Source organism: Corythoichthys intestinalis, chromosome 2, assembly GCF_030265065.1.
Source record: "Corythoichthys intestinalis isolate RoL2023-P3 chromosome 2, ASM3026506v1, whole genome shotgun sequence".
NCBI lineage: Eukaryota > Metazoa > Chordata > Actinopteri > Syngnathiformes > Syngnathidae > Corythoichthys > Corythoichthys intestinalis.
In genome coordinates this window covers 50751204-50764377 of record NC_080396.1, presented here as the reverse complement: position 1 = coordinate 50764377, position 13174 = coordinate 50751204, and the positions used below count along the sequence as shown (strand labels likewise).

The 13174-nt window shown below is 38.8% G+C and overlaps 1 protein-coding gene across 2 annotated transcripts; it reads right to left on the bottom strand.

Annotated features, from left to right (window-relative positions):
- Nucleotides 1-4297: 4297 nt before the first annotated feature.
- Nucleotides 4298-9724, bottom strand: LOC130911806 (glucose-induced degradation protein 8-B homolog). 2 transcript variants are annotated; one of them, XM_057829350.1, is made up of 5 exons: nt 9594-9724; nt 9160-9286; nt 8869-9065; nt 7869-8066; nt 4298-5039 (listed from the first exon to the last, which is right to left on the bottom strand). In XM_057829350.1, exons 1-5 carry the CDS (start codon nt 9615-9617, stop codon nt 4866-4868), a joined length of 720 nt encoding a protein of 239 aa, XP_057685333.1. In that variant the 5' UTR covers nt 9618-9724; the 3' UTR covers nt 4298-4865. The 2 variants fall into 2 exon arrangements, with proteins under 2 accessions (XP_057685333.1, XP_057685334.1); XM_057829351.1 differs by having other exon boundaries at nt 9590-9700.
- Nucleotides 9725-13174: the final 3450 nt, after the last annotated feature.

Sequence of the window (13174 nt, the reverse complement as noted above, 5' to 3'; positions counted from 1 at the left end):
CAAGTTTTTTTTTTTTGATTGAAGCAACTTTTTTGATTGAAGTAATGTTGATGTGTTTTTGGGCCACAGTTTGGCTAGGACATTTGTGTCTATCATAGGCGGATCTACTATTCAGGCGAAGTAGGCGATCACCTTAGGCCCCCAACCAGTAGGGGGCCCCCAACCAGCTGCCCTTGCCCCAACATGCAAGGGCTTGGGCCACCGGAGCCAGCAGCACCCCCAACTATTCGTCATGTATAATTATGTCAGCATACCAAACAAATAACAAAACAAAAAAAGAAAGCCATTTGAATGCTGCATTTATATAATTTCTCCCCCACACACACGCACTACAATGGACTGTTCCACGACGACGGACTGAGTATCAGTCACTTAGCTTTATTTAGCGCCGTTTAGCTTCGCTTAGCATTGCATAGCTCCGCTTAGCTGTTCATTAGCTTCACTAAGCTCTCCCGCGTTTTTCACGCCACTAAGCTCGCTATTTTTACAGCTCACTTGCTACTTTGCATGTCGGCTACCGTTTATTTCGAACACATGAGCGAACGTGCTCTCAATGAGAGCCAAAGTGCAGTGAGGGTCGGGAGAAGTTGAGAACAAACCGCTAATGCCTCTTTTAACTTTCTTCTTCTTCACACCGAACATAAAATACATGACAGCACACCCTGTGGCGAAACAATGCAGTACAGTTCCAATCAGTCATAAAATGGCACTCAACAGATGGTTAACAGCATTTGCTAACGAAAAAAAAAATAAAATATTTGTGACACATCAAGCAATGGCGAAGAATGTTTTGTTAAGGAGTGTAAAGCTTTCGGTTAGCGGTTTAGCGAACGTACCTCCGGTGAATATTTCAAAATAAAGGCATGTCATGTTCGTCATATAAATAACGATTTCTGGAGTTAATCCCGCATAATTCAGATATATAATATATTAATATAATATGTTGAGTAAATACTACAGATTCTACACTAAGAATAGCTTTCAAATGACACTCATTATGACAAATATGATTGGCAATGAATAATTATTATAATTATTATACTACTATTATATATAGTAGTATACTAGAATAATAATGCTAGAATTTTATTTTGAAGAATTGTTTTGAATATTGTTGGAAAGGCAAAGTCAGTGTTCTGAATCAGTTTACTTTCCATTCTTTTGCACTAGTAAATTCTATCAGCATTTAACCTCAATGTTTGTGATTAATTAATAATTTGTACTTTAATGAATAATTTAAGTGTTCCAAAATGGTTTTGTGAATTAATAAGCGTCATCAAAAAGGTCATTGCTAAATTAGTAAAAATATATATATATATATATATTAGTTTAGTCGACTAATCGTAAAACTAGTCAGCTGACTAATCAGGAGAAAATTTGTCGTTTAGGACAGCCCTAGTGTACCAGAATATATTTCCTCCACACCCTTCTCACCTTTTTAACCCCTGACCCATGAAGAGGGCCCCTGGATATGTTCGCCTTAGGCCCCAAAATTGCCAAGTCCACCACTGGTGTCTATATTATTCAATGAAAAAACAAGTTGCTTCAAAAAAATATAGATTTTAAAAAAGAAAATCACTTCAATCAAAAAAAAAGAAAAATTTCAATCATTGAAAAAGTTTTTGAATGCGAAAAAATATTTGAGATTGAAAAATTTGCATTTGAACACTTAATTTTTCATTGAAAAAGTTTTCTTTGATTGAAGCAATCCTTTTTGTGTTTGGACCATATTATGATTAGGACATTTGTGTCTAAATCATTCAATCCCCAAGAAAAGTTGCTTCAATCAAAAAAAAAATATTTTCGGTCAAAGAAAAAAAATCATTTTAAAAAATATTTCCCCCCCCAATTTTTTTTTTTTTTTTGATTATATGCAAACAAATGACCGTCTAAGGTGCTCGAAAAACAATTTTGACCCATTATAATTTTTTTTTTTTTTTTCATTTTTGTTTTATTTTTTATTTTATTTTGTTTTCATTTGATTGCTTTTCAACTTTTATATACAGTGCCTTGCAAAAGTATTCGGCCCCCTTGAACCTTGCAACCTTTCGCCACATTTCAGGCTTCAAACATAAAGACATAAAATTTTAATTTTTTGTCAAGAATCAACAACAAGTGGGACACAATCGTGAAGTGGATCAAAATTTATTGGATAATTTAAATTTTTTTTAAAAATAAAAAACTGAAAAGTGGGGCGTGCAATATTATTCGGCCCCCTTGCGTTAATACTTTGTAGCGCCACCTTTTGCTCAAATTACAGCTGCAAGTCGCTTGGGGTATGTTTCTATCAGTTTTGCACATCGAGAGACTGACATTCTTGCCCATTCTTCCTTGCAAAACAGCTCAAGCTCAGTGAGGTTGGATGGAGAGTGTTTGTGAACAGCAGTCTTCAGCTCTTTCCACAGATTCTCGATTGGATTCAGGTCTGGACTTTGACTTGGCCATTCTAACACCTGGATACGTTTATTTTTGAACCATTCCATTGTAGATTTGGCTTTATGTTTTGGATCATTGTCCTGTTGGAAGATAAATCTCCGTCCCAGTCTCAGGTCTTGTGCAGATACCAACAGGTTTTCTTCCAGAACGTTCCTGTATTTGGCTGCATCCATCTTCCCGTCAATTTGAACCATCTTCCCTGTCCCTGCTGAAGAAAAGCAGGCCCAAACCATGATGCTGCCACCACCACGTTTGACAGTGGGGATGGTGTGTTCAGGGTGATGAGCTGTGTTGCTTTTACGCCAAACATATCGTTTTGCATTGTGGCCAAAAAGTTCAATTTTGGTTTCATCTGACCAGAGCACCTTCTTCCACATGTTTGGTGTGTCTCCCAGGTGGCTTGTGGCAAACTTTAAACGAGACTTTTTATGGATATCTTTGAGAAATGGCTTTCTTCTTGCCACTCTTCCATAAAGGCCAGATTTGTGCAGTGTACGACTGATTGTTGTCCTATGGACAGACTCTCCCACCTCAGCTGTAGATCTCTGCAGTTCATCCAGAGTGATCATGGGCCTCTTGGCTGCATCTCTGATCAGTTTTCTCCTTGTTTGAGAAGAAAGTTTGGAAGGACGGCCGGGTCTTGGTAGATTTGCAGTGGTCTGATGCTCCTTCCATTTCAATATGATGGCTTGCACAGTGCTCCTCGAGATGTTTAAAGCTTGGGAAATCTTTTTGTATCCAAATCCGGCTTTAAACTTCTCCACAACAGTATCTCGGACCTGCCTGGTGTGTTCCTTGGTTTTCATAATGCTCTCTGCACTTTAAACAGAACCCTGAGACTATCACAGAGCAGGTGCATTTATACGGAGACTTGATTACACACATTTGGATTCTATTTATCATCATCGGTCATTTAGGACAACATTGGATCATTCAGAGATCCTCACTGAACTTCTGGAGTGAGTTTGCTGCACTGAAAGTAAAGGGGCCGAATAATATTGCACGCCCCACTTTTCAGTTTATTTGTTAAAAAAGTTTAAATTATCCAATAAATGTTGTTCCACTTCACAATTGTGTCCCACTTTTTGGTGATTCTTGACAAAAAAATTAAATTTCATATCTTTATGTTTGAAGCCTGAAATGTGGCGAAAGGTTGAAAGATTCAAGGGGGCCGAATACTTTTGCAAGGCACTGTATATAGGAAAGTCAATTACGTGCAATGACACTTTTTGGACACCAGAGGGGGCCTGGCCCCCCATAAAATCCACTTATGGGAGAGACAATGTCTCTCGGCTGGCCTGGGGACGCCTTGGCATCCCGCCGGAGGAGCTGGTTGAAGTGACTGGGAAGAGGGAAGTCTGGGCTTTCCTGTGAAAGCTGCTGCCCCCGCGACTCGACCCCGGATTAAGCGGTAGATGGAAGACATTTACTATTTTCCTTTTTTCAATTAATAAAAAGGAATTTTAAAAGTGTGAGAAAAAAGCATAGACTATTAACAGGGACTCAGGGACCCAATCAAAATGGATTGTATCTTTCAATGACAGCTAATGAGTTAAATGAGTGCCCTATTAATGGGTTTAAAAAATTGTTGGATTTCACATGACGCGGTAAGTCACATGAGCAATGCTAAGCAGAAAGTGCAATGTAGAGTTGCCTGTGCTTATGTCAAAATGTAATTTTCTACAGCTTCAGGTAGGTGACATTAATGTCTTAGTCAAAATAAAATCTAAAAGGTACATAATGCCCATATGGTACCTTTGAGACTAATTTTGACCTATGGGCTAGGCCACGATTGGCTATGACGGCAATCCCAGTTCATGACAGCTACAACATCCAAGGTTATCAAAGACTCCAATAACGGTTAAAATTGTAAAATTGTATTTATTGCAAAATAAAATAGCAGTGAACAGAAGCACGGCAAATGAGCAGCTTATTCTAAATACGTACACGACAGATTTCTGTATTTATTATCATGTGCTTGTAACCGCAACCTTGTCAACTGTGACAAGGATAGTTACATTTAAACGAGTATTTTGAAAAAAAATCCAAATGTCTTCTTGTGTCTTGTGTCATCTGGTTGCTGACATGGAAGCTTTTAGTGAGGACGTGCAAACACAACAAACATTTTAACTGGAAGCATAACTTAATGGTCACACCGAGACAGCCTAATTTAGGCTTTATTCATCCTCAAATCCCAACTTTCCCTGCCAATAGACAGAAAAAAAAAACCTTGTGGACATGGAAATATGAAAAAGATATCATGTGAACCAAAACGATAATGTCAAACATGTTCCAATCGAGTGAGAGGTCATTTTTTTAAAATGGTATCAATCCAGTTCATGTAATAAAGGTTTGGGCAGAAAAATGATCTAACATCATTTTGTTGGAGTATAAATAGATACCGGAAACGTGTCCATTTTATGCTTTCATTATTTTGGCTCCTCGATGGTCCCCTTACTCAGGTCTGTCATTTTTGGATACTTCACTTTCTTTTGGTCCAGTTCATTTTGAGCCCACAGCAGCAGTTTCAGAAGTTTGGCCAACTTGGGTGTTGACTCCCGGTTTTCATAGTCGAGCACAGACTGATTCACTTCGCTCCACACCTGAATAGACAGACAGACATGTCATGAACAATACCTTATTACCCTTGTATTCCATTCTTATTATGATGATACACATCGAAGCCTTAAGACCTGAGTAGGGATGTCCTTGTTGCATATTTTTGCACCCGAGTCTGAGTCACCCGAGTTTGAGAACATGCCGTCCCAATCCAACACCGATTTTTTTTTTTCCCCAAACAGAAGCTCCAAACATGTTACAGTCCTGAATTGTTTACTGTAAGTCATTTTCCGCTTTTTCCAGGAAAGTTACGGAGCATAAAACATATGTATTTTGTTTCTTTTGGCAATGCCATTGTGTTTCTGGATTATTTTGTTACTGTTAGTCCTTAAAAAACAATACACATTTTTAAATTAAAACCCGATCCTTTTCACCCGATTCAGATCCTCTGAAAAAAATGGCGCAGTTGGCCCAATTCCCGATCACGTGATCCGATCAGGAACATCCCTTAAACCTGAGTGACCCAAGTTACTAGATATTAGAAATTCAAGGCATTTTTTTTGCAGATAGTGAATAGTCCTTCTAGTCTTGAAACGGTTTATTGCCATTCCTGGTTTAAATTTACTCAGAAGCTATACACTGAAGAGAAGTGCACTTTGAGCATTTAAAATGACTAAACTTTGCCTTAATAAAGTCCATTCAGTTTAATCACAGACAAAAGAGCCATAACGCCATAGATAAGTTCACAAATGGCACCTTTGTTACAGTGTTATAATCCTTCAACGGATATTTTGAACACAATCACTAGAGTAGAGCTGTCCCGACTAGTCGACATTGTCGACGTCATCGATGACGTACATACGTCGATGGGCAAAACATACCGTCGACGGGTAATGACGGTTTAAAAAAAAAAAAATTACATGCGGATAAAGTTTAGAATGGCGGGCGCTCGCGATGCAAGCGGTGGAAAAGGTGGACCAGAATGGCCAGAGCCTGGAATTATTTCAAGGAAAATATGGAGGGTGCCACAGTGTACTCTTGCTAAGCTGAGCTCGCATACCCGCACGTAGCACGTTGGCTATGAATGAACACTTGAAGCGGCGTCACCCAAGTGTAATTTTGGAACACAACATGATACAACAAGCTAGCGCAGTGTTTTTCAACACTATTGTGCCACGAGAGATCGTCTGGTTTGCCGCGAGAAATCGGGCGGAGGTGCAGGAGGAGGGAAGGAAGGAGTCGGTAGAAAGTTCTCGGTTGTGTGCAGATGAGCGAGTTACTGCTCGTGCCGCGTTCAAGAACTGCTCAGATTTCTAGCTATCAGCGACCTTGCTGTCTGCGACAATGTGGACCCCAGCACGTCTACTGCACATCATTTGGTTAGACTCGTCGTGTGTCGATATACTCGAATGTGTCCTTGAAAAATACTGGCCTTTTTTAAGTCCATACAACTTTCTAAAGATTTTTTTTAAACTGAAGTTGCCTTTATGTGCGTCTCATCAACTTGCATCATTAAGTATTTTCCACACATACTTCATGTTTTTACCCTACTCTGCTGCTGCTCCTGAAAGCTGTAGATATCGACATCTCTGTGCACAGCGTGCAGATTGTATTTATTAGGATCATGGAAGCTTCCAATTTGGGGGGTATATATATATATATATATATATATATATATATATATATATACATATATATAATATAATAAAAAAATATATGGAAACACAGCACTGGCCTGCTTACTATAATCCATGACTGCACTAATGTTAGTTACTTTATATCATAAAGTATTATTGTGAATATACATATAGAAGTATACTATCAAATTAATACTATATATTTAATTTTTGTTACTTTGACTATGCCTTTCATGACTGTGCCTTTCATTCAAAATAATTGTGGTAATATTTCAGTGTGCCCTCTGCTTTATCTATTTTTAAATTAAAACAAAAGTTGAACAGTTTTTTCCCTCCCCAAAAAATGCGGAATGCGCACTAGAATGAGCATCTGAACTCACACAAAGTATTCTGAAAATGATTGTCCGGGACATTGAAATTAATTTTAACATTTAGAACAATATAGACATACCACAAAAAGAGTAAGAATTGTTTTGACTCCTGTTAAAAAGGTGAAGTCACAGTGTTTCCGTTTACATTTTTTTTGCACTAGTTAATGCCAGCAGCATTTGACTTCATTTTTTGTGATTTATTATTGATATTTATGTTATTTATCTATACGTTAATAAAGAATGTAGGTGTTCCAAAATGTTTTTTTGTGAATTAATAAGCTTCAACAAACAATTCATTATTAAATTAGGAAACAAAAACAAACAAACAAACAAACCAAAAAAATTAGATTAGTCGACTAATCGTAAAAATAGACGGCTGACTAATCGGGAGGAAATTAGTCGTTTGGGACAGCCCTACACTAGAGCACTTTAAGTAGACAAGAAGCACAGTAATATTTTCATACACACATTCTTATCTTTGGCAAAAAATATATATATATATATTGCATCTTACTGAGCGAGTCGTGAAAATCTTACTGTCCCCCCAGTGACTAATGCACATATCAGAAACAATGTCCATTGAGCTGAAGCAAAAAAATAGAAGTCATAAACTACTAATTTAAATTTTAATTATATTAGTACGTGTTATAATTTGCCATAGTGCTATTTTTCTGTTATAAAACCAATTTTACAAGATTTTTGTTGTCATTTTGGGAGAGGCTAAAAACATTGGCATTCTCTTTCATTTCAAATGTTAAAGATTATTGAGATTCAAATGTTACAAGTGTGGTCACGAAACAAATTAAAACTCTTAACTGTATAGTCACAAAAGGACGGAATGAGGAAATATGCTTTTGAACGCTACCTTTTGCCTCTGCATCATATTGAGCAGATCTCCGAAAGGTGACTCTTCGGGGTTATCGAACGCAAGCAGGGCCAGTGTCCTCTCCATCTCAGTCAGACATTCTCGGCTCTCTTCTCCCTGCTCTGCTAACTGAGACTGGGCGAATTCAAGGGCCGCCTCAGTCTCCCTCAGGCGGATGAGCTCAATAAGATGCTGCTGCTGTAAAGACAATTTTAAATGGATGTAAATACTTGTGGAAACAAAGAATGAGCTGAGTTTTCTTCAGGATTTTTCTCATTTAAATTTGGATCTACTAGAAAACACAGGTGAGCAGGTTAAGCATATATATTGTGGTGCTGACTGTCATTGCAGCGCAATGGAAGGACAATTTCAGTATGTGACGTATATAAAAGCGGACAAGATGCAGGATGCTTGTGCTTATTGGGGAATATTATACAGGAATCTTAAAGGTATTAAAATTCACATATGGGTATATAAAATTGTATTACATACATTTGAAGACTTCAAGTCATTTTATGTAACAGAGTCTTCCACTGGACCTTTGAACCAAATTTAAATGGTATATGCTCGATCTGACCAGCACAATGCTTCACAGTTCGGAATCAAGACTCCAATTTAACATGAAATTGTATTTGACCGGTTTATTCTGCACACTACACCACACCATTGGTAAAACAAGGTTTCCACACGTTTGCCACCTTATCAGTTTAATAGTCAATTCCAGGCTCTGGCTTTCGTACAGATTTTGCCTTTTCTCTCCATGCCTGTGTGTTCTGTCTCCACCTACTCTTATATTCTCTCTCCCCTAAAATATTCATGGTAGGTTGACTCGACACTCCAAATTGTCCGACATAATAATATGAGCAAATATAATTGCATCATTGTGCCCTGCGATTAGCTGGCGGCGAGTTCAGGGTGTACCCCGTTTAGCCTTTACTGCCCATAGTTAGCTAGAATAGGCTCTGAAATAAAAGCATTAATTCATTCATCCATTCATTACCTGCAAGTGAAAGTAAAGGTAGCGATTTGTATCCAGCAATTCCGGATGCAGACTGTTGATCAGCGCAATAGCATCCTGGATCTGTCCCTTCAGAATCATTTCTCTGATCTTGATTCTTTCATCAAGGGATTCCAAGTCCACGCTCGGCTCAATTCCAGACTCCATTCTGAACTTCTCTGCAGCCTCCTTGAATCCCTCTGTTGCACAAAAAACAGGTGCCATACACATTCACTTCTATTTTTATGGTTTGCACCGGTCCTTGATCGTTTCTATTCTTATTGAGTATTGTACCTGTCACCAAGTAGTTCATAATAAGTCTGTTCATATCAGCTCTCTGTATGTGGACATTGTTGAGCTTATCCATCCATTCGTCCCTTGTTATGTCGTCTGGTTTCTCTGCATAGCTCATGATGATATCCTAAAAATACAAGAAGCATGAAACATCCGAGCTTCCAGTCGGAAATCCATTCTATTCTTAACTCACTATAAGAACGGTAATGCCAGCGTAATCATTATTACATTTATAAGATCGTCGTTTACTAAACACGAATATTAAATTCTGACGCGTTAAGGCCTCTGATGAAAAAAACACAACAATGACGCCAGGCTACAGCATTTCCACCATTACGAAAGAATACAACCTGAAAGGATGTTCATGCATGATTTAGACCAACAATTATTTAGTTCCAAAACAACACTAAGATTTATACACTGACAATACCTACAAACAAGTCGTTTCGTCCCCGCATTAGCAATCTTGCTACAAGCTTGCAGTGACGGGTGCTCCTTCTTCGTCGCTGCCCGATTTGTTTATCTCCGTTTAAAGACTTGGACACAACTGTGCTGCCCCCTAACAGTGAATTCAATTTACTGCAACATGACAGCGCCTTCTGAACATCAAGTGACAAAAGCACTCGCAGTACTTGCACAGAAAAAGACTCTCTTAAAACCATTAATTTGACTGCTTTACTAAAGTAAAAATAATTGGATTAATAAAATTATCATGAAAGAAAAAGAAAACTAATTCAGAATTTGAAATTATTTTTTCCCCGTTAGTTATATGCTACAAAACATTCTAATAAACCAGGGCGTAGGTTTACATAGGGACGTTAGGGACATTACACTAGCAATTTTTCGGGATGCTCAAATATTCCCCACCAACTTTGAAGCAACCTTATTTGCATTATATACGGCTAAAAAATAAAGGGAACACTAACATAACATGTTGTAGATCTGAATGAATCAAATATGTTTATTAAATACTTTGTTCTTTCCATAGTTGAACGTGCTGACAACAAAGTCAGACAAAAATTATCCATGAAAATTAAATGTATCAACCCATGGAGGTCCGGATTTGGATTTATACTCAAAATGAAAGTGGAAAAACACACTACACACTACAGGCTTAACCAACTTTGATGTAATGTCCTTTAAATAAGACAAAATGAAGCTTAGTAGTGTGTTTGATCTCCATGCAACACCTGGGCATGCTCCTGATGAGGTGGCAGGTGTTCTCCTGAGGGATTTCCACCCAGATCTGGACCAGCCTGTCATCCTGTAGTAGATACCAGGAGACAGGTAGTTACTCCAGGAGAGCTGGACAGGGCCGTAGAAGATCCTTAAACCCTCAGCAGGATCGTATCCACTCCTTTGTTCAAGGAGGAACAGGATGAACACTGTCAGAGCCTTACAAAATGACCTCCAGCAGGCCACTGTTGTGAATGTTTCTGACCAAACAATCAGAAACAGGCTCCATGAGGATGGCCTGAGGACCTGGCATCCTCTAGTGAGCCCTGTGCTTACTGCCAATCACCATAGAACTTGATTGGCATTTGCCATAGAACACCAGAATTTGCAACCATGCCACTGGCTCTGTGCTCTTCACCGACGAAAGCAGGTTCAACCTGAGCTCATGCGACAGACATGAAAGGGTCCTGAGAACCAATGGAGAAAGTTATGCTGCCTGCAACATTATTCAGCATGTGAGTGTGGTGGTGGGTCAGTGATGGTCATGAAGGCATATCACTGAAAGGACACACAGACCTCTACAGGTTAGATGATGGCACCCTGACTACTATTAGGTATCCGGATGAAATCCTTGGACTCATTGTCATGAGCTACACTTGTGCAGTGGGACCTGGGTTCCTCCTGGTCCATGACAATGCCCAACTTCATGTGGCTCTAGTATGCAACAGTTCCTGAAGGAAGAAGGAATTGATAACATTGACTGGCCCCTACGTTCGCCTGACCTAAATCCAATAGAACACCTCTGGGACATTGTGTTTAGGTCCATCTGGCAAAGCCAGGTTGCTTCTCAGACTATCGAGGAGCTCAGTGATGCCCTGGTCCAGATCTGGGAGGAGATTCCCTAGGACACCCTCCGTACTCTCATTAGGAGCATGTCCAGGGGTGCAGGGAGGTCATCCAGGCACGTGGAGATCACATACACTACTGTGCCTCATTTTGACTTGTTTACATGAAAGTTGAAATAGCCTGTAGTGTGTTTTTCCACTTTCATTTTGAGTATAACTCCAAATCCAGACCTCCTTGATTTGATTTTTTTCATTGATAATTTTTGTGTGATTCTGTTGTCAGCATATTCAACTATAGAACGAACAAAGTATTTAATAAAAACATTTCATTCATTAATATCTACAATGTGTTATGTTCCTTTTATTTTTTTGAGCAGTATAATGAGTTCAGTTATATAGGTAATTTAGATGATCTTCCCATATGTTGTAAGGTTAGAATATGTTCAGACTTACATTTACCCCTTTTCACTTGCTAAATGTGCCGGTGCCCATTTTTTTTCTCCTCAAACGCACGTTTGATTGGCTGATGACTAGACCCTGCAGACACACACGCACGCTCACATAACCTCGACAGATATACATGTCAACATGACGCCTTCTCCGCCCCCTTCAAAGAGGAGGGATATTAGAAGTTGTGTTTTTTTTTTTTCCGGCAGCAGCAGCCACTGTAACTAATGTAAAAAGACGTCAATGTTAAGGTGGTGGGGACACGCTAATATTTTGCTAAGGAAAGTCCAACCCGCGTCAGAGTTAGCATTAAAAACTGTGAACTTCCTAGGGGGAGCAGGAAGCTGCTTAAAGAGAAGTGTCTTCCTGTATTTGTTTTAGTGTTAAAGTTAATTAAAATCTATTGAAATGTATGAAATGTATTGAACTCTGCTGGAAACTATGGAACCAGCAAAACTTGAGCAAGAAGCTGCTTAGAGAGACAGCTCCCATTCTATGTTTCACAGGAAAGTGTTGGGGGGAAAAAAAAGAAATAAAAATATACTTGATGCTGCTTTTCTACTTGTAAATTTGCCTGGCTCTGCCAGACTGTTCTCCCTGTATTTTTCAAACACTGAGAGTATGGTCTGGGAACCAGCCCATTAACGGCCTCTTGAGTAGGTACAAAATCAATCGACAAATCAGATTCGTTTATCTGCGTGACGTGTTCTTAACGAGCAACGTCACTCTTGCGCGTCGAAAGTCGTCTCCACAACACAGATGGTGAACGGGAGAGCTGAGAATATGTTCCAATCCATGGTAAAATCAGTTTTATATTACCAAAAACACATGGACACGAGTCATTGACAACAGTCTGTCTCGCGCTGGCCATGTTGAATAAACTCCGCTCTCTTCGTATGTTTACTTACGCGCGCAAGTCCCTCGTCATTTTACTAACGTCACGTCTGCCCGTCGCTGATTGGTCCACTCCGCTGTCTGTTTGCTGTGGCTTGCTCCGCCCTGGAAATTGTATCCACGGAATGGTGGCCAGACTCAATAGCTGGAACAGCGGTGAGTCTGGTGTACCAGGCAACTTGTAAATGGCCTAGTTTAGAAGGAAAAAAAGGGTAGAGCATGTTGTGACTTTACACTTTTGAAACTAAATACCTATAAGAGCATTTATTCATTAATTAAAATGTTTTTATTTTTTACGTTATTTATTAAAAAAAAAAAAAAATGCAGCCTAAGCAGACATTTTCAGACCATCATATATTAATTGTTATGGAGGTAAAAAATTTAATTAGTCCCGATTTAGATTTTTTTTCCAGAATTGCTCAACCCACTAATGCACTTTAGAGATGAAAATAAGGGGAAAGTAGATGAAAGGGACAACCAATTAAATCAATATACTAGCATTGTCCTTGTGGAAGGACAATGTAAGCTAACATGTATAGTTCGATGTATAGGTTAACAGGTTAAGTTAAAATGACTCTCTGCATGAAAATAACAACTTTTTTCATTTTTAGGTAGGAAACACATCAGCAAATTCAGGAGAAATGTCTTATTAA